A 20,065-nucleotide genomic window follows, 5' to 3' on the forward strand; every position below is an offset into this window, starting at 1 on the left:
CCTTGAATCATAATCTCGAGCCACTGGGGCCCTCAATTAGCTTTGGCTGAGTAAGGCCTGTTTATAAGGAAGATTCAGATGCCTATATGACTGTGCGGTTCCAGTAGAATATTCTGATCTTGGGAAATAAAAGTGAAGCCGATCTCCAGGAAATATTTCTTCACCGTAGTTATAAGTTAAAGCTTTTAGTTCTTTTCCAGGAGAAAAGTTTATGTAGGCTTTTTCTTCCTTCTTCAGTCTTAGAATAAGGGTTTCATTTTCCCTTTCCCTTCTCAGTTGTGTTTTAAGATATTAATTTTAAGACAACTTCCTTTGCTCTTTTATTGGTATAGCATTTTCCGGGTTTTTTGTGCTTTAAGGCTGTACTCCATTTAATTTCACTCCATTTATACACCTCCTGAGAGGTTAAGTTAGAGTAGCTTTGGGGTTCTGAAATAAAACACAGGTACCCAACACCAATGTAATCGAAGTCCACATAAAATTATCCACTTCCTAAAGATGAGTTCAGGTCAGAGTCAATTACTTCAATACCACGTGGTCGGTATCTTCAGAAACTTTTGGAGAACTTGCAAGCTAAACCAAAGCTTCTGTGGACAAGTAGATTATTTTTTTTCCTGTTACTCTTTATGTGGTAAAGGGAGTTTTCGAATGAATGATAGTGAGCAGGAGTTAGAGAAGCCATAATTGTTTGAGGGAGCATCAGCCTCCCACTTCCTCCTGACTACTTAAGGATGGTTTATTTTGAAGTGGCGGTCAGTTGGTACTTTTAAAAGGGAGGTGAGACCTTAGAGGAAGAGAGTACAATTTACCGGAGGCAAAGTAGCGAACTGCGTATGTCTCGCCTTCGATAAAGAGCATGTGGCCTACATTTAAAAACAGAAGTATGGACTTCACTCCCAGAGGTTTAGTCGATTCAACAGGATCAGCTTGTTCCTCCCCCCTCCCCCATCTCTTCCCGCCCATCTCCCCCCCCCCCCCCCATTAATCTTTCCTTGGGCCTCTCTAGGGATATATAACCCTACTGGCCGGTGGCAGTCCTGTCAGATATGGTAATGGAGATCGCTTCCCCTCCCTGAATCTGCTCTCTTGCTCCCCACAGAAGGCTCCTTCCACGCCCGTTAGAACCCCTCAGAGCCTGGCGGCGCAATCCTGGTAGCTAGCTGTAGCCGTTCATTCACATGCAATGAAGCAAGCTGTCATGGTAATGATGTTCATACTAATCTGGTCCCGACTGGCTCCACTGGATGGCTCTGGCTTGAGATGGTGCTTTAATTAAAGGGGTGCACCCCCACATCTCGTTTTGCATAAACTACAGGCCCTGATCTGCACCTCAATTGCAACCTCAATAGGAATAGAACAACAGTTTACACGCTTTGGGATTATTCAGAGCCCAGTGGTGCCAGGGGACCTGGAAGGGTGGAGAAGGTGAAGGAGTTGAAAGGACAAGTGAAGAAAGAATTGATGGAAATTTCTCTCTTCCATTTGAAGAAAAGGAATCCTTTAACATATACAGGGGCTCTAGGCAATGCATAGAGCTATCATGACTATCACACTATATCTATATGAATACAGAATATATGTTCATTCGCTGAGCACAGCATTACATAAGACTTTTTAACTCACCATGGTTCATGATTTCCAAATGTCTTCTGTGAAAAACTAAATTTAATATGATCAAACGGGAGCCTCAGGTCTATTCTTTTTGTTGGACCAAAGGAGAGGGTCTTGAAAGTTGCTGTTTTATGCCAAATTCAGATGGAGGGATATAGGGACACAAGGGTAGTTTAGGAATACTGAGTCCCATTCAAAGTAATCCTCTCCTCCGGTTTCCTCAGTATTTGAGACCAACATTTTCTAGTCTGCCCTTGCTTCAAATTTTAAGTACTGTTTAGAGTCCAGGTAGTATTCTCCCACTATAAATGTGTGTGTACATATATGTAAATAGTATACTCTTCCGATCTATTGTATTACTTCTTCCTTAGCTCTCTTCCACCTGTTTGATAACAACTGTGCAATGGTGCTTATATTCTCCTGTATACACACATCCACAGGAACATGAACAAGAAAGTTCACACGCAATGAGAACTATGCCAGTTAGTGTGACTTGTGGACCGTGGCCCTGAATAAAGTCAAAGACTGTTGACCTCGGTGTTGTGGAAAAAGACAGATGACCTTGTAGATGTCAGTGAAGATAAGGGAAAAAATGGGAGCAAGGAGAACTGGAAGGAAGTGGGGAAAGAAGAGGGAAAGAATTGGAAGAAAATCAGAGGTGAAGGGAGAGAAAATGAATAGACAGAAAATGGATAAACTTTTTTTTTAAAAGACAAATGTGAAAACATAGCTCAGGAAAGCCACACATCTAAGGATTTTGTCAGTATTTTTAAGCTCCCTAAAAGCATACTAAAGTGCCGAAGAGAGCATGTAGTTAACTTTCTAGACCCAGAGAGCCCTGAACCACCAAGTCTTTTTCAGGTTCCCACCTTCAACCAGGGAACTGTGTTGTGAGTCATCCTTGGTAACATCACCAAATCATAGAAGAGTCCTTCCTGCTTTAATTAAAAATTCGAATCTTGGGAAAACCGGAGTATATTAGCTCTGTTAGGACGGGTTTCCAGTCATTTATTTCGATGTAGGTATAAAATGTATAGAGACATTTGTATATAGATGCCTTAGTGGTTCTGTACCACTATCAAGATGATTATGTGCATATCTTCATGAGTTACATATAAAAGTTCAATTGTCAGTTGATCATAACTTCATATTAACTCTGGAAGGAATAAATGGGAAATGGGGAGAGAAAGAATTTCTACCTTTGAAACATGTAAAAATTAAAAAAAACTCCATCCACCTAGAAGAAAATTGAAACATACATACAAGCTCAATATACACTGGAAATTAAAACAACATAAACGTAACACTAAAATAACAAAATGGTCAAGGGAAAGTAGTGGTCCTAGAGTTGCCTCTTCCTAGAATGAATGAGACTGTGTAAAAGGCAAAAATGTAGCTGGTTATTTTCCTTGATTTGCCATGGGAGCAGTTTTTAATTGCCTCCCCTTCCCCCAATGGACCGGGACGAGGAAGGCGATCTCTCTTGTTTATGAAGGTTAGAAACATTGGCCACTAACTCCGTACTAGGGAACAATGGTAGTGACTTTCAGTTCACCCCACCTCTTTCAAGCTTTTCCCTGGAAATCGCTATGCAAGTGCATATGTGCGCCCGTAGGTGTGTGTGTGTGTGTGTGTGTGTGTGTGAGAGAGAGAGAGAGAGAGAGAGAGAGAGAGAGAGAGAGAGAGAGAGAGAGAGAGAGAAGAATCTTGGGTTTGGGGGATTCGGAGAGTTAGGGAGAGGGTGGAGGCAGTGCAAAGTCAACTGGCAAAAGGAAAGGCAGCGAAGATTTTCCGTTCCCTCCAAAGCAACTTAGAGCTTTGGGAGGAAGCTTCCCGCTTTGTGAGTCCTATATACCTGTGTCCATTGCTGCAGGTTCTTGTGCTGGAGAGCAATTGGACTATTGTTGATATGCTAATGAGGCGATTAGGCTGTTGGTAAAGAGCTGGAAAAGGGAAAAGTTTCTACCATTAGAGGGAGATCTCCGAGCGCACACAGGAGCTCTCTCCCCACACGCCTCCTCCTCCTCCTCCCTTCCACCACCAGCCTGCACTCTGCGCTTTCCCAGAGAGTGGCTCCACTTTGGTGCAAGGCAGAGAGAAACAAATTTGCTCACGCCAATCCATGAAAATGCTTTGGAAACTGACGGATAATATCAAATACGAAGACTGTGAGGTAAGCTCTTTGCTGGTCTGGGCAAGTCCTTGGGACACCATGGGCTGTCACTGGAACCTTGTCTTCATGCATCGATCTGCGAATTTCGTGTAAGACAAACTTCTATTTCTCCGCCAACCCAGGCGACCCGAGGGAGTGACATCGGGTTAGGGAGCACTCCCCTCAGGACTTGGGAAAGTGGGATAGTTCCTCCCTCTTGTTTCTTTTTTCTACTTTATCTCTTTCCTCTCTTTTTAATTATAAAATTTGGAGATACAGTAGGAGAGTGAGATCTACGGGGATTTTGGAAGCATGTGCTACCAGCGGTGTGTCTTAGCCGAACTCATTGAGGTCCTGAAAGTCAGTAGAAAAAGAAAGGGAAGATAAGGTTCTCTCTGTGCCAGTGCTTGCTTTCACCTCAAATCAAACATGTACTGGTGTGCGGGGTAGTTTAAAAGAGTCTTCTGGTGAAGGAACTAATCAGAGGTGTGTGTGTGTGGGGGGGGGGCGGGCGGAATGGAACATAAAACATTAATCGAGTGATTAGCTGGCATCTAATGAGCAGCTGAAATCAGGTATTAATATGGGAGATTTTCAGCCCGGCGCTTTATCTCAGCAGTAGCTAGGTCTCGTGTTTAGGGTCGTCTGGTCCAGAATTTAGGGAAATCCACTCAGCCTCAGAGAGGAAATAACTTAGTTTCGGCAAATGCGAGTGCGGGGAAGCTTGCTGGCACGTCCGCTTGGTGTTTCGAGTTCGCCTCGACCTACACCTTCAGCCCCTTGTCCTGGGATGGAGCCGGGAGGTGGGACATTGATAAATCGTGGGACCAACGGGGATAACGTCGAGACAATGGAAACACCGGGCGTCTCTGGAGCCGGATGCCGGACTGCCACCCAGAGGGAGTGAGCGGTGTATTAGGGTATCCCCTCCCCCCAAGCCTTTCTCTTGGGCACAGTCTCAGCTTTTACAGTGGTATACCTTCAGGCTCCGGGGGTCTTTAAGTCATTCATTCGAAATTCTTATTTGAGATTTCTATCTTCATTCGCATTCGGTGCCCTCCATTACCCCCAAAGAAAAAGAACTAATGATTCACCCAGAACGCCGGATTACCTAAATAAATAAGTTGGAGTCTTAGCTTTTATATGTTTTTAGTCATTTGATTCTGGATGTCAGGAAAGGAGCTGTTTGCCTATGGAACTACAATATCTAGTCTTCATTCCTAATCAGAAAACAGGCTTATCCAAGCCAAGTGTAGCCACCCCCACCCCCCACCTCTCGTCTTTCTCTCTTCGAGGGACTATTTTAGTTCTTGTTTCTAGAAATTATTCTCTCTCCCCAAACACACTTCCCCCCCATCTTCTTAGTCGAAGGAAAAGTGTGTTTGGGATCCAGATGAGGATGCACGTGTACGTGTGAGCACCAAAGAGGAGAGAAGAGGGTCAAGCTGGCTTTGTTGTAGTGACCGGAATGGATGGGCTGTTTGCTCCAGTTAGTGTGAAACAGACCAGGAAAAGGGAAAATAATAGTTGCTTCAATTCCAAATCTCTAAACCGGGGACATTGGGACTCCTGACAGGGGATGAACTCCAATGGAAACCTCAGTAATTGTAAACTTCGTGGGGGAATAGAACACTGAGCCGCCTCCACGAGGCATTTGGGAATTGAGTGGGGATGGGAAAGAATGTTGGGATATTCATTGTGAGTGTGTTTGTGTGTGTGTCTGTGTGTGTGTGTGTGTGTGTGTGTGAGAGAGAGAGAGAGAGAGAGAGAGAGAGAGAGAGAGAGAGAGAGAGAGAGAGAGAGAGAGAGAAGAGGCGGATGGCATAGTCTTTGGCTGCTGAGAGATTAAGAAGAGGAGGGCGGGGGAGAATAAAATAAAGCAAAGGAGACTGGAACTTTCCCAGTGGCTGAGTGCAGAGGAGACTAACTCAGGCTTCAGTGCAGGATTAGAGCTCTGTTTGATTAGGTGCGCAGGAGTTCTATAGGACAAGCAAGAGGCAAAGTGCCCGTTGTTATGATAACCCGGCAGACTGGCAGCAGCAGTGGTGGCGGTGAAGCTTGCACAGCTCGAGCATGTGCGTGTCATCTTTGGGGGGAGTTGGTGCTCAGGAGTGGCCCAGCCAGTCCAACGGGTTTGTACCCGGAGCTGGGGAGCTAGCTTGTGGTAGTGTGTGGAAGGACTGGGGCTGGCTCCTTTTCCTTCTCTCTCTCCTGGGTCCCAGGGACTCCCTATCTTTTTGTTCCCCAGAGCTCACGGTGGAAGTTCGACGAATGCTCTGGGAGGGGAGGGGGGCAATTCTGACCATCTCTACTTTCCATCTCTCAGTTCCCCAGTCACCCACCAAGCTGCCAGGAAATTGTGGCTGCTCATGGGTGGGGTAGTGTGGGGAGCTGGGTGAAGAGGAGACGGCACCCAGATCTGGCTGATCAGGAGAAAGGAAGAGAGCCTTAGGGCAGTAACTCCTCAGTCCCCGGACTCGAAACCAGGCTAGGGCAGAGAAGGGCGTCCCCTTAAGGAGGGGAGAAAAAGAAGGGCAAGGATGAAGGCCGAGGGAAGAGGGGGCTAGAAGCACGCGGAACTCTGGATGCCTCGTTGTTTCCAGTATCGGGCGGGTCTCTGCTGTTTGGTCGGGGTCCTGGGCAGAGTCATGGAAGGAGCTCTCGGGGAGGCATTGGTAGCGGCGGCGGGCGACAGCGGCGGGGGACCCAGGGGCCCCGAGGCTCCTGCCCCGCAGAAAAGCGGAGCAGACAGACGTACCAAAGGGCAGGGGAGAGACTCTGGCACAGAAAGCAAAGCGGCCGCCCAGATGCAGCCTTTGGCGTATAACGTAGGATATTCGCAGCAGCAGCAGCAGCAGCATCGGCAGCATCCTGAGGTCTGCCCTCACTCTTTTTGGTTTGCCTGCCCTCCCTTTCTCTCTTTCCCCTCCCCCCTTCCGTTCTCTCTCCCCCCCCCTTTCCCTCCCTCCCTCCCTCTCTATGTGGTTCCCACTCCCTCCCGTCCCTCTCCCCACTCTGTGTTCCTCTCCCTCGCCCACTCTCTCTCCCTCTCTCTCTCTCTCTCTCTCTCTCTCTCTCTCAAGCAGGCACACACATTCTCTTCTCTTCTCTTCTCTTCTCTTCTCTTCTCTTCTCTTCTCTTCTCTTCTCTTCTCTTCTCTTCTCTTCTCTTCTCTTCTCTTCTCTCTCTCTCTCTCTCTCTCTCTCTCTCTCTCTCTCTCTCTCTCTCTCATCCTGTCCCTCTCTCTGTCTTCCTCTCTAGAAAGCTTCCTCTTTCACTTTTGCATGTCCTGCAACCTTTTAAAATGTTGCCCCTTCCCTGTGATTCGTCAGACGCCACGGCATGTCCCCCTCTCGCTTGCTCTCTTTTTGTCTCTAGCTCTCCCTCTCCCCATCTCTGATTAGATACACTGATTCTTCATTCAATGGACGTCATTTAGAACAGACTCTGCCTTGAGTTGCCTCTTCGCTTCACGCTCGATTTCCAGCCATTCTTCCCTTATTAAGTATTCGTGTAATATTAATAGTCATGAATATCTGCTATTAGGAGTCTCAAGGAAAGCAGTCGATCTCTGTTATTAGAAGCTCAAGTGAAGCAGCCGCTAAGTCAAAGAAGGAGAAAAGAGGGAAAGAAAAGGATTAAGAAACAAGCACATACACACTTTTTCTAAAAAGAACTTTGAATTATACTATCACGACAGGATAGAGATCGAGTTTTCAACGTCCAATGAAGGGCACCAGTACGAATTGGTTCAAGTTCTGATGGATTATAGTCGTGCTTTTCTTGTTCTCCAGAGTCTCCGGCGTTGTGACTTTGTAGTCATAGTATAGAACTGGGGTTCCTTCGCTTCTCTTTTGTGTTGGGTGTGTGTGTGTATGTGCAGTCGGTCACTTTTCTCTTGATTTTTTTTTCTGCCCTGACTCGTTAACCCAGACTTCGCAGATGTTAGTACACAGTTTTTCAGCGATGGTGAGTTTTGTTTTTGCTTTGGTTGTTGTTTTTTAACCCCTCTCTCCTCGGGAATTCTCTTTAGCGTATTAGTATCGTTGATGTTGTTGGACTTTGGGTTTCACAATCAGGGTTCCTAAAAGGGCACTTTTCACACAGATACACAGACACAGAGACCTTTCATTTTTCATTTTTTCTCTCTTTTTCATCCTTAAGTCTTATGTATTGTCCCTCCCTACTCTCCTCCCCCTCCCCCATTTACCTACCTACTGCTTCAAGCCAATGATCAAAAGGCTCCTTCTTGCCATATTCGTCTTCATTTCCCTACGTTTTCACTTGTTACCGTGGTGTTTCCAAGAGTCTAGCCTTTATCCTTAGTCACTTAAAAACCTTTCCTGATATAATACGGACCATCTGTATACTTTGTTCCTGTGTTTCCAAGCACCTGAACTTCATAGGATACTGAATTCCATAGAATCAACCATGTACTGCTATTTTGAAAGATACTCAATTTCGATGGTAAAGCGGAAATTCAGTCATTTCATTTGTCCTTAAGGGGAGAGGGAGTGAGGGAAAGGGAGATTGTACACTAAAGTGTATATTCCCCTTTTTAAAATTAGAATTGAATTCATCCTTTACTTTTATCTCTTTATTTTAAAAGCCTATTTATTAAGTACCTACCAACCCAGTTTAAAATCTCCACTCATAGTTAAACGTTTTTTAAACTAAAAATTTATGCTTATATTTTCATTACAACTGGTTTGAGAAATGTTTCTGTTTAAATATTTGAATGTTTATTATTAATCCTCCAATAAATCAAATAAGTAAGCAACAATAATATGCTTGTAGTTAGATTCCAGGGGCAGGAGGAGGAAGTGGTTCTGTTGTTTAATATCGAGGACTTTTTATTTTGCTTAAGGGAGGTTTGGTGCGGCATTTGAACACTCTCAAATTTAGAACCCTTTCTAGCTTTTTCTATTTGAAGAAATACCTAGACATATATCCTTTATTCCCTAGTTACACCAAAATTCCATCGGAATTTTGAAAACATCCCTTTCACTTTTATGGGCTTTTCTCGGAAATTAAAAAGTTATAGAGAATTTCAAAATGCTGCTCCGGCGGCTTAAAAAGAATCAAGAATCGAGAGTCTGGAAGTTTCATGAGTAAGCTATACAAAAGCGATTTAATAGAAGCAACTCAGATTTTATATCTGCCCTGTTTTCCCTCCCTTCTTTCTTCCTCTCCCTAGGACCGTCACGATGGCACCAGCAATGGGACTGCCCGGTTACCCCAGTTGGGGACAGTCGGACAGTCACCTTACACGAGTGCCCCTCCACTCTCCCACACGCCCAACGCAGACTTCCAGCCTCCTTACTTTCCTCCTCCATACCAACCCATCTACCCCCAGTCTCAAGATCCTTATTCCCACGTTAATGATCCTTATAGCTTGAACCCCCTTCACGCCCAACCTCAGCCACAGCACCCAGGCTGGCCGGGACAGAGACAAAGCCAGGAAGCTGGGCTATTACACACACACCGGGGGTTACCCCATCAGTTATCGGGCTTGGACCCTCGAAGGGATTATCGGCGACATGAGGATCTACTGCATGGACCCCATGGGCTGAGCTCAGGACTAGGAGACATTCCGATCCATTCAATACCTCATGCTATAGAAGATGTACCGGTAAGAAAGATAAAGATTTTTTTTCTTTCCCTAAATTAAACGGTAGTTTCGGTGCCGTACTGGGGGCTCGGGGAAAGGGAAAATGTGTTTTCCTTCTGCTTCTCATTTCCTCCAAAGTAGAAAAGTTACCTAAGGCTAAATTGAATGGTTGAAGCCGTGACAAAACCGAAGTGTAGTCTCTCTTCATTTCGGTGGAAACGAAGATCCAAAATAAAACCAACAAAAAAGTGGATTTGAGTTCTCCACCTAGAACAATAGTTTCCTGCAGCTCCTCACAAACAATGCATGCATTAACATTTCCACTAACATATAAATAAATCAAATTAAAGCCATCATTAACAATATCTTCCTTTCTCAATGACAATAAGCTATTCCGTTTAGAAGAGTGTATATAATTCCACCACAAGGCCTTGCTTTTGGGATTTCTCACTATCTTGCGGGAGAAAAAAGATTAGACAACTGAGAGCTCATTAAATGCCCTCAAAGCTAAACAAAAAAATTAAGTGAAAGTGGCATTTGGGAGGAAAAAATAGTTCCAGGTTATATACAGAGAGGTGAAATGCAAAGTTGTAAAATAAAGAACCATATCCACAGCCTATCATGGTTAAAGCAAAGTATGTAGCAAATTTGACCAGAGGTATGTTAAAATGTTCCCTTATCTTTTACTGGAAGTGCTAGTGACCTCATAAATCATTAGCTGGGTTATCAAAGTCTATCAAGACCTGCTATACCGTATATTAAATTAAATGTTTTAAGATTATTGAGTAATACATTATTTTAGTTCTAATTCAATTATCAATAGAGTTTTAAATGATTTCTAATTAAGCATGGCATTAGTACATGTTGTTTACAATGCAAACTAAGCTATTGTTAATTTGAAAATATCTTCTGAAATTTAATTTAAACCACTATTGTTTGTCTAAATGTCTATTTGTGGTTCATTCCCAACTTCTAGGAAAATAGAATTAGAACATGCCAATAATTTTATTAAAATTACAAGCAGCTCCTGAAAAAGTCACCCTTTTCATAGGAAATGTATCTGGATGTGATTTTTGCTAAAATGCTATCCCAAATTACTATTTCAAATATTGTTACAATATGCCCGCTGACAGTTTAATGATTATAACCCCATATTACAGGGATGATGGTCAGATAAACTTACCTGTTTTCTTGGTCATTTTGAAACCCTGGGTAAGTTAGATACTGGACAAAGCAGAAAATTCTTATTTGACCAAGTTAACCACTGAAATAATTATTTTAGTAGCCCTGAATAGTAAACAGGCACTTTTTCAAAGGGGGGGGGTTTCATATCAATTATGTTTATCTGTATGTATGTAGATATACATGCATAAATCATATATAAACTATATATATATATATTCGTGTGTGTGCACACACATGAAGAGAAACAGGTTGATACTTAACACAATTTCTTCCTGAAGCAAAGTAGTCCAGAGAGGAAAGGGTTTAATTGAATAAGCTTTAAATTTTTGAAATTGGGGATCATAACCACCATATCTTAAAATATTTTCTTGAATCCTTTACCTAGACACCTCCTTTGAAATATTCTTATTGCAAATCCATGGTCCATACTTATGGAAATTCTGTGGATTATAATTTCTATACTTTTTGCAAACCCAGAGGTAGTTGGAACACATCTTTAACATTAAGATACTCTGATGAAAAGGGTGACTAAAGAAAAATTATCAATGATCAAATAAAAATTAAAAAAAACTATCATTCCTCTCTACTTCTTTAAAGAAAAGTTTCTTTCAAAGGAATCTAGGTCAGGAAAGGGGTCGGTTTCAATTTTCCAGTTCTGTAACTACTTAATATTTTAAAAAATCAAGTAGATGGTTAAAATTAATCATAAATATCTCAGTGGGATTTTAAACTTAACAGTTCTCCCTGTATGGAATATGTCTAGAAATAACACAAATAAAAGTATTATGCCACACTACATTTACTTTATGGGTTTAGGGTGCATGCATAAAGGGATCATATTTCCCCATATAGTTAAAACACAAGAACTGCAGCAGTAGTCATTTCTGAACATTTCTCAATTTAATTATACTTAAATCCAGAAGCACTTTAGGCAAGTTACAAATGAGAGCATTGAGTATAATAAAACCTGTAATAAAGCAACTTAGTACCATCCACCCGGAATCATTGAGATCAGGCACAATTAACAGGAGCATAAATCCAAGACAGAATGGAAAATGTTTGAATCAGTATTATTGTTGGACAAAGACTAGAGAAGGAAGTAATAGTTTTTTAAATGGTAATGCCTGTGTTTGGTAACGATTGCGAAATCTTCTATCTCAGCAGCACTGGTGCTAATTTGTAAACACAGCCAGACATTATATTGCCTGTCAGTTTCTGAATTAGAAAACATGATTTCATTTTACTTTCTAATCACGTTTTGACTCCAGCACACAAAAATCCATTTGTAAAAAAAAAAAAAGCAACACCCAAACCTGAGCTTGGGCTACAGGAACGTAAAGGGTGTTTATTATATTCATATTTTGCTATTCAGTTCAGGCAGAGGGGCCTTTTTTTTTCTTTTTGGTTCCAAAGAGGTGTGAATGCGCGTGAGCTATTTATCGCACTACCTAAAATGTTTCCAAATGATTTTCACCGCTCCCTAGTTACTTCCCCTGCTACTTTCCATTGCCCCCCCCCCCCAGATTTAGAAGCCTGAAGCCGAGCTGTAGTTAGTCTGCATATTTGATTCTTAAAATGGGGGATGGGGGGGGCGGGAGGACAAGAGAGATGGAAATGGGAAGATGAGGAGGCGCCAAACTTAAGTGAGATTCAATTTAAAGGTTAAATTGCACTTTGTCAGGTATTCAGGCTCTAGGTTTTATTTCCAAATATAGAATATATTGAGACGGGAGTTGTTTGCTAGGGGCGGGAGGGTTTGGCCATCAGTCTCACTGAAGCCTCTAGATTTGCAAAGCTAAAAATTCCAATATGCCAACATGAGATGTTTATATATAAATGTCATTATATAGGAGGGGAAATTTCATTTCTACAATCTCCCCTCCCCCAACCATCCCATACATTCGTTTCCTTTTGTTATGATTATACATTTAAATCCCTACGTATCCTTTTGTTGCAGCATGTAGAAGACCCCGGTATTAACATCCCAGATCAAACTGTAATTAAGAAAGGTAAGCCATTTCCTTCTGCATTCCAAGCATGTCCTTACAGGCTGTGTACTATTTAAAAGAACTTGCAGAGCTTTATTTTCTTTCTCTCTCTCAAAGGATTTCCTAAAGGCTTGGAGGAGGTAGTAAATAGGCATGGACCTACAATATTGAAATGATCAGTCTTGTATCTGTTAGTAGTTAGCAGGATTTATGTTTTGTTTTCTGTTGGTTGGTGTTATGAACTCTTTTTTGTATATGGCAAATTATTTAATTGGTTGATTGTGTGGTGGCATCTCACTTTTTCAGAGATTTCATAATTCATTTAATTTCATTAGATGAATGGAACTAAAAGTCTATGGATATTAAGGAAATTATGAAATGGTTGACAAATTTCATACAGAAATAAGGATAACTAAAAATGGCATATGATTTTCCTCAGATACAAAATGGCTTTCTTGTTTTTTTTAAATTTTGGATTCTGTTGGCTAAGGATTTTTAAACAAACCTTTTGTTAACTCTAGGTTAGGTTGCAGAGAAGTTTGGGTTTTAGTTTAAATTTACACCTTCTTCCTAAGATTTAACTAGAATTTTGAAACTCAAATAGATAGAAAAGTGTAAAGTGATTTGCTTGGATTTGTCATTTGTATTGTGTTTAGATAGTAGGAATAAAATTAATTAGATTGAGTATATTTATGTTATTGCTCTAGGTAACATTTCTGTGTTCTGTTGGCAGTGTTATTTCAGAATTCTTCTCATCACTAGAGGATGATGCTATATAAAACTGTTCTCATTTCTAAACCTAATCAGTACACAGATAGCTAGTTTAAAGTTTCATTTTTGTGTCTGTGAAGCCTTTGTCACGTCAAATTAGATGTGCAAGGGATAAATCTTAAGAGATGCTCTTTCCAAGTCGACATGATAATTGGCTCTTTTATTAGTAATCTCCAGAGTTCGTTTAACTCCTATTGTCTCTATTAGCCTCCCCAGAGCTATTAATGTCACAAGTGATCTATCCAAAACCTAAACCCACCCCCCATTTAGAATATCCGAACTAAAGAACACATAACAGAAGAGCAATATTTTTCAGTATGACTAGTTACATATGTATATAATATATTTAATATCTTCTTGTGGAATTTTAAATATAAACCATAAATGGTTTTGAGTATATTATTTGTGTTAAGAAATGAAACTCTTTCCAGTGACTTTGAATTTACTCTTAACAATAACTTTCAAATTGTGCTTGTATATGTGTTTAGTTTTTAAGGAGGAAGAATACAACTTTCCCTCCCACCCCTAGTAAATCTATTTATTTTGCCTGGAAGTTAAAATTTTCCAAAACAAAATCACTTTTTGAATGTATTCTAAAGAAGGCTGACTCAGTATTTCTTTACAAGCCCTCCAATGTTCAGGGCCTTAAAACTTGCAAATTTTATGCTGAACATTTTTAAAAATCTGAATTACAGGGACTCATTTTATCAGTTCAGTTTGCTGGGGGTAGAACTGAATACACCTTTTATAAGTGGTAGTGTTACTTTAACCCAAAAGTTCACTTTTGTTCTTGTTTCTGCCCACTGAGCTCTCCATCAATTCTCCAAAATCCTCTTTGAACCTTCCCTCTCAGCTCTAAAAGGTACTGAGAGGACTCCCCTCTACCCCACCAGCCCCAGGGTCCTTCAAAACCAAACTAAGCACAACTGATCAGCTGATATGGAACCTCCACACTCACACACCTCCTTTTCCTCCAATACTAACTTAAATTAGTGTTTCTAATTTTTTTTCTGGATGCAAAGTTCCCAACTTTCTCTTCCACCCCAAAATGCAAACCTACTAAATGGAATTGGTTGGAGAGATTGGACTAAGCCCAGTAAAAGAGTTTATATACCATCTATCCCTACTTATCTGAACAATTTATATGCCACGTTGTGTGTGAAGTGTTTATATATCACTTAGCCCTGCTTATGATTGCACATTTCTGGGAGGAGTTCCAGACAGGTCTATTGATGGTGACAGTTTCAAAACATTAAAAAAAAATAAAAAGAAGGGAACCAGAGATAATGAGTAGAATTACTAGAAGAGGAACAAGAATCATAGAACTTTTAAAATTGGAGAGAAAAGAAAAATTAGAGAAGAGGGGATTAAAGAGGAAAAATGAGGATTAAAGATGAGTGGAAAGAAGAGAGATGCAAAAAAGAGGGAGAGGGAAAAAAGGAGGAAAAAAGAAACAGGTGGAAAAGGAAGGGTGGAAATAAAAGTGAAGACGAAAAGGAGGAAAGGGGAGGAAGAGAAGGGAAAAGGTGGAAAGGAGGGAGAAGAGAAATGGAAAGAGGAAAGGAGAAAGAAGAGAGGTGCAGAAGTGGGGAAGGAAAAGGAGAAGAGAAGGAAGAGGAAAGGAAGAGAAGGGGGAGAGGGAGAGAAGAGGTTAAGAAACAGAAGGCAGAGCAGGGGAAGGGCTGAGAGGAGGCAGAAGGGGGGATAGAGGAGCCGGGGCGCGGGAGGTCTCGGGCCGGAGGCGGCGTGGGGGGCCCAGAGGATGTGTTCACTCTCTGGGTTTGGGGGAGTCCTCCAAGGCCCGGGGCCCACCCACAGCCTCCGGGTCTCTTGTCTCCACAGGCCCCGTTTCCCTGTCCAAGTCCAACAGCAACGCCGTCTCCGCCATCCCCATTAACAAGGACAACCTCTTCGGCGGCGTCGTGAACCCCAACGAGGTCTTCTGTTCAGTTCCGGGTCGCCTCTCGCTCCTCAGCTCCACCTCGAAGTACAAGGTCACGGTGGCGGAAGTGCAGCGGCGCCTGTCTCCTCCCGAGTGTCTCAACGCATCGCTGTTGGGCGGAGTGCTCCGGAGGTGAGGCGAGGCCCGGCCCGGCCCGGCCCGGCCCGGCCCGGCTTAGCGCAGCCTCCGGGAGCCGCGATGCGCCTGCGCCAGAGCGGCGGCATTTTAGCACCCCCTCCCCCCAACTCCTCCCCTTCTCTCTCCCCGCCTTGGGAAGAGAGAGGCGGGGGGGGGCGGGGCGGGGAGAGCGGGCCGCGCATGCGCCGCAAGGTCTCTTCGTGGCCGTCTCTTTCCTCCCTCCCTCCTCCCCTCTCCCTTGCTCGCCCCAGCCTCGCGCCCGCGCGCCGGTGTTGACGCGGGCACGCGCTCTCTCTAGGGTCCTTCTCTCCCTCCTCTTTGGTCACAGCCATTGGTGCAAATCTAGTCCTTAAAAACCTCTCTCCACTAGGTCACCGCTTTGCCTGGGGTAGCCACGCAACGAGCCTTTCTAACTCCTCTGAGGGTCCGTCCGGAGTCCACCCCGTGCTGACCCTCTTCTTCTCCCTCCTGGTTCTACGGAGTTTTCACCCCGCTCGGAAGTGGCTTCTTCCCAATGAGTCTTTAGATTCTGCCCAAATAGCCCCGTTCTCCTCCCTCTCCCCCCCTCCCCCCCACCAAAACCAGCTCAACTTGAACCTTGAGATAATTGCTCTCCCGAAGAACACCAGGGAGATGCTTTCATGTTCTCAGTCTTTCTTTTCCCTTCCTCTTTTTATAAGAAACAAACCCAATATCTTTCCAAATTCATTTTAAAAACGGATAGGCATGGGTTTGCAAAGCTGTGTCTTGAGAACTTTATCCCCTTAGAAAAATACAGATTGCATTGTATGTTCAAGCGTTTTAAACTAAGCAGCTATAATCAGTCCATCTCTTTTTCACTCCTACACTCATGTGGTTTTCTCAGTTTCATCTGCCTTTAGTAATATTCCATCCTATTTCTTTTTTTTTTTTTCTTCCCCTGCCCCTAAACTGAAGACTGTTTACCTAGGGGAGCATAATCTAATCCACACAATTAAAGAGCACTTGGGTAGGGAATAAAATCTGAAATTAATTAATATGGTGATTCATTTAAACAATTTATCTCAACTCGGTTCTGTGCGTGATAGTTTATTTAGACATCTATTTAGAATTGTCTTCCTCTCCCCCTGAATGTAGTGGAATTCTTTAAGGTTGATATCCTTTTTTCTTTTTCTTTTTGACATTTGTAGCTAAGGCTGGTGACATGCCATGTAAACAGTTGGTGAAATGAACTTCCCATTGGGGTTAGAGCTATGGCAAGAAAAAAAAGAGTGATGATAACTTTTGGCCACTGTGTGAATAAACCTTCAATTGAACTTGCAATCCACTGGGATTTGGTTAGAGCAAATAAAATTTTATATATATATATATATATATATATATATATATATATATATGGAGAGAGTGTTTCACAAACTTCAAAGTGATATATAAATGTCAGCTATTATATGTTACTGCTATTAATAACATAGCAATAAGTCAATTTCAGAAATAATTCCAACTTTAAAATTACTTAAAATGATAGAAGTTGGTTGTTTGGTGGAGATTTGTTTTGCTGCCAACTCCTACCCTTCTTCGATTTGAAGAATGAACCTTTCAATATATATCATCAAATCTGTTCTTTTGGTACAGTTTTCTATGTGGTTCATTCCTTTAGGTGATTCCCTCCACCCTACTCATTAGACAACTTTCCAAATATCTTAGGATATTAGTTTAGCAGTAGAGATATCATCCTAAATTCTTTTCTTGTATCTCTGAAATAGGGCAAAGTCTAAAAATGGGGGAAGGTCTTTAAGAGAAAAATTGGACAAAATAGGATTAAACCTTCCTGCAGGAAGACGTAAAGCTGCCAATGTCACCTTGCTCACATCACTAGTAGAGGGTAAGTACCTCCACTCTTGGATTAGGAGAAGGTTACTTTATTTGGATATGTGGCATTTATAGGAGTAGTTATTTTAATGATACTTTAAATTAACTGTATATAATTTCAACTTCTGAGCCAATTTAGTTAGTCTAAAATATTAAGAAACCTTTATGTAACAATAATGTGTTTGGATAATCCCCTTTAACCTTCTTCATCTTTACCACACAGCTTCAACTCCTAATTCCCATCTGAGTTTAAACAAGTTGAAGTTTCAAAAACTGTTGATTTTCTAATTTTCAAGTTTCTGTCCCCTTTAAAAACTCAAAAGTAGATCATTTAAATTATTCTGACATCTGCATTTGAGAAATGCGTGACCATTGCTTCCTGACTTAATTTGGGAATCCTTGACCTGAGTCATGATTTAAGACTATCCTGCACTCTCTTTTTGGTTCTGTTTTTTTAAACATGCCCTTTTATTATTCTATTGTACTCTCCTGGAGGAAAAAAATATTACTGAACTATTTTAGATTTTTCATTGATTTAAATATGAAAAGCCAAAGGAAACACAAGCATTGCTGGAGTATTTATCTTATTTCTAGTTCTTTAAAGACAAAAATCTGTCTGCTACAGCTTTATCCTAGTTTAGGATTATTTGACTATGTCTCTTTTTCTAGATTATTAAATTTGCTTAAATTTGCTCATGTTGGAATGAATTTATAGTTTACTTCTGTTTTCTTTGTGTCAGGTTGAAAATGTTTCAAGTTCAAAAAGGGAAAAATTAAAAGCATTTAAAATTGCATGCAGATTAAAAATTAACAATTATATGTAGAGTGAGCTAATCTTATTTGCATTTTTGTAAATTGGCATGTTAGTGGTAAAATAGGGAAATCCCTGTATTTTCGAAGGGATTATAATCTTATCGTTTGGATGTATCTCCATGTATTCATTTTGGGGACTGATAACTTTTTTAAAAAATTTAGTAGTACATACTTAGGAAAGTGCCATGACTGACCCCACTGATTTTATTAGAGGTGGAATACTCAGTAATCTTAAAGTATTGTTCTATGCTATTGGTCCATGTACAGTGGTGTTGAAGTTTAGCACACAATGCTCACCAAACTTACCAAGAAGGAGCCGATTTGCAGATAGGTTGATAGTAATGCCTAATTTTTAGCATGAGACTAAGTGTTGGAGGTTGGAGTCCTGTGGCAGGGATGGAGTTTCTAGAATACTGTTATTGTTTATGATCTGCTCCATTTTATGGAAACAAGCTCCGCTGAGCGGGGCTTTGAAGCTCTAATTGGCGCATGCGTTCTTCCGGAGCTGGAGCTAATGGCAGGAAGCCCTGCAGTAAAAACCAACTGGTTCAGGAAATTAAAACCAAAGATTTGAAAATCAACAAAACAGACGGACTCAGTAGAGTGACCCTAAAATTCTCATGGTTAATCGTGTGGGGGGTGAACAGATAATTAAATATTATCAAGTTAAATTTTTAAACACTTAGCTTTTTTTCCCTCCAAAAAGTTCCAAGAGTAATTATGAATATCTTTCATTAATATGTTCATGGGTGTGAAGTTTGCTATAAAAAACCATTTTAACAATGTCTAGGAAACTATCATTATTAGAAAGGGGAAAGAGAGGACAGGGACATTTTTGGTAACTTGGCCTTTGGTGGACCGTGGGCATTTACTTTGGTCCCAGGGAAGAAAAATAAGACAAAACAAAAATTTTTTTTCAAAGTTTTGGGTTTGCCTGGCTATTTTTCTTTAAAAAAGTGAAATGGTGAAAAGGAGAATTCAGTTATTCCCATAGTTGCATATTTGTATTGATCCCATATTTCTTTACCTCCTCCCATTTCTCTGTCTTTCCTACCCTCTGCCAGGAGAAGCTGTGCATCTAGCCAGGGATTTTGGGTACGTGTGTGAAACTGAATTCCCTGCCAAAGCAGTAGCTGAATTTCTCAACCGACAACATTCCGATCCCAATGAGCAAGTGACAAGAAAAAACATGCTTCTAGCTACAAAGTAAGACATTTCCCTCTGTAGTGTTGGTGTAACTGCATTTTGAGAGAAAAAAACATTTTTTTTCTTCCCGAATTTATCCTCCATTCCTTTTCTTGTTAAGTAGCTAAACTATTTTGTAGATTGCCAAAGTACCATTTGTCATAAAGGAAAAAGTAAAATTTAGTTTGTGTCCTTTTCCTCTCTTTCCTCCCCTTCTTCCAGCCCTTTAGCAGTTTTCCTTAATGTGGGATTTGCTAATAGATGACTTTATATTTCAGTGGTTATATTGTTTTAAAAGATCAGGACCAAATCCTTAAAGGGGAAATAAGTTTGCCTTTGGACTGATATATATCAGTTTCTGTCTCTCAAGGAGGCATTTTCCAAGACATGGAACTCATATTGGCCCATGAAATACACAAACCAGATGCTGGCCCATTTCAGACCTGCTCCTTTTCCTAGCCCCAGACTTCAACTTCTCTCTAGGCTTGCCTGCCTCCTTCCTGCCTGCTGCCCTCTTTCCTCTCACATTTTCTCCACTCTTTTCCCATGATCTCAGATGTTTTAGGCTACAGGGGATTTATGGAAGGGGTTTCAAAAATGACCCAAATTGCACCTACATCAAAATCCAGTCAGGATTTGCTTCTGCCAGGGCTAAATAGGCTTCTCCAGGTGGTGTGTTAAAAAGAAAATGGTTGATATAGTTTCTAGAAATTAAGACTTCTTTAATTGACCTTAAATATCAATGGCCATGGCTCCAAAGGGCACAGAGTCAGAGGTAGAAGCTGGAGGAGGGTTGCAATGAAGGCTGCAGTTGATGATG

General features: G+C 41.5%; 1 protein-coding gene across 5 annotated transcripts in view; it reads left to right on the forward strand.

The window, feature by feature from the left end:
- TFAP2A (transcription factor AP-2 alpha) overlaps nt 1-20,065 on the forward strand; it is a 31,359-nt gene that overhangs the window by 5,371 nt on the left and 5,923 nt on the right. For 2 of the 5 annotated variants that reach the window (XM_074208092.1, XM_074208093.1), the window contains exons 1-6: nt 4,287-6,639; nt 8,962-9,396; nt 12,518-12,569; nt 15,162-15,393; nt 17,142-17,260; nt 19,125-19,266. In XM_074208092.1, coding sequence (XP_074064193.1) covers nt 6,349-6,639; nt 8,962-9,396; nt 12,518-12,569; nt 15,162-15,393; nt 17,142-17,260; nt 19,125-19,266 — 1,271 coding nt within the window. In that variant the 5' untranslated portion in view covers nt 4,287-6,348. Of the gene's footprint in view, nt 1-977; nt 3,785-4,286; nt 6,640-7,697; nt 7,734-8,961; nt 9,397-12,517; nt 12,570-15,161; nt 15,394-17,141; nt 17,261-19,124; nt 19,267-20,065 lie in introns of those variants that run through there. The other 3 variants (XM_074208095.1, XM_074208096.1, XM_074208094.1) reach the window with 3 other exon arrangements.

The sequence above is a fragment of the Macrotis lagotis genome, chromosome X, assembly GCF_037893015.1.
Source record: "Macrotis lagotis isolate mMagLag1 chromosome X, bilby.v1.9.chrom.fasta, whole genome shotgun sequence".
In the NCBI taxonomy this organism is placed as follows: Eukaryota; Metazoa; Chordata; class Mammalia; order Peramelemorphia; family Peramelidae; genus Macrotis; species Macrotis lagotis.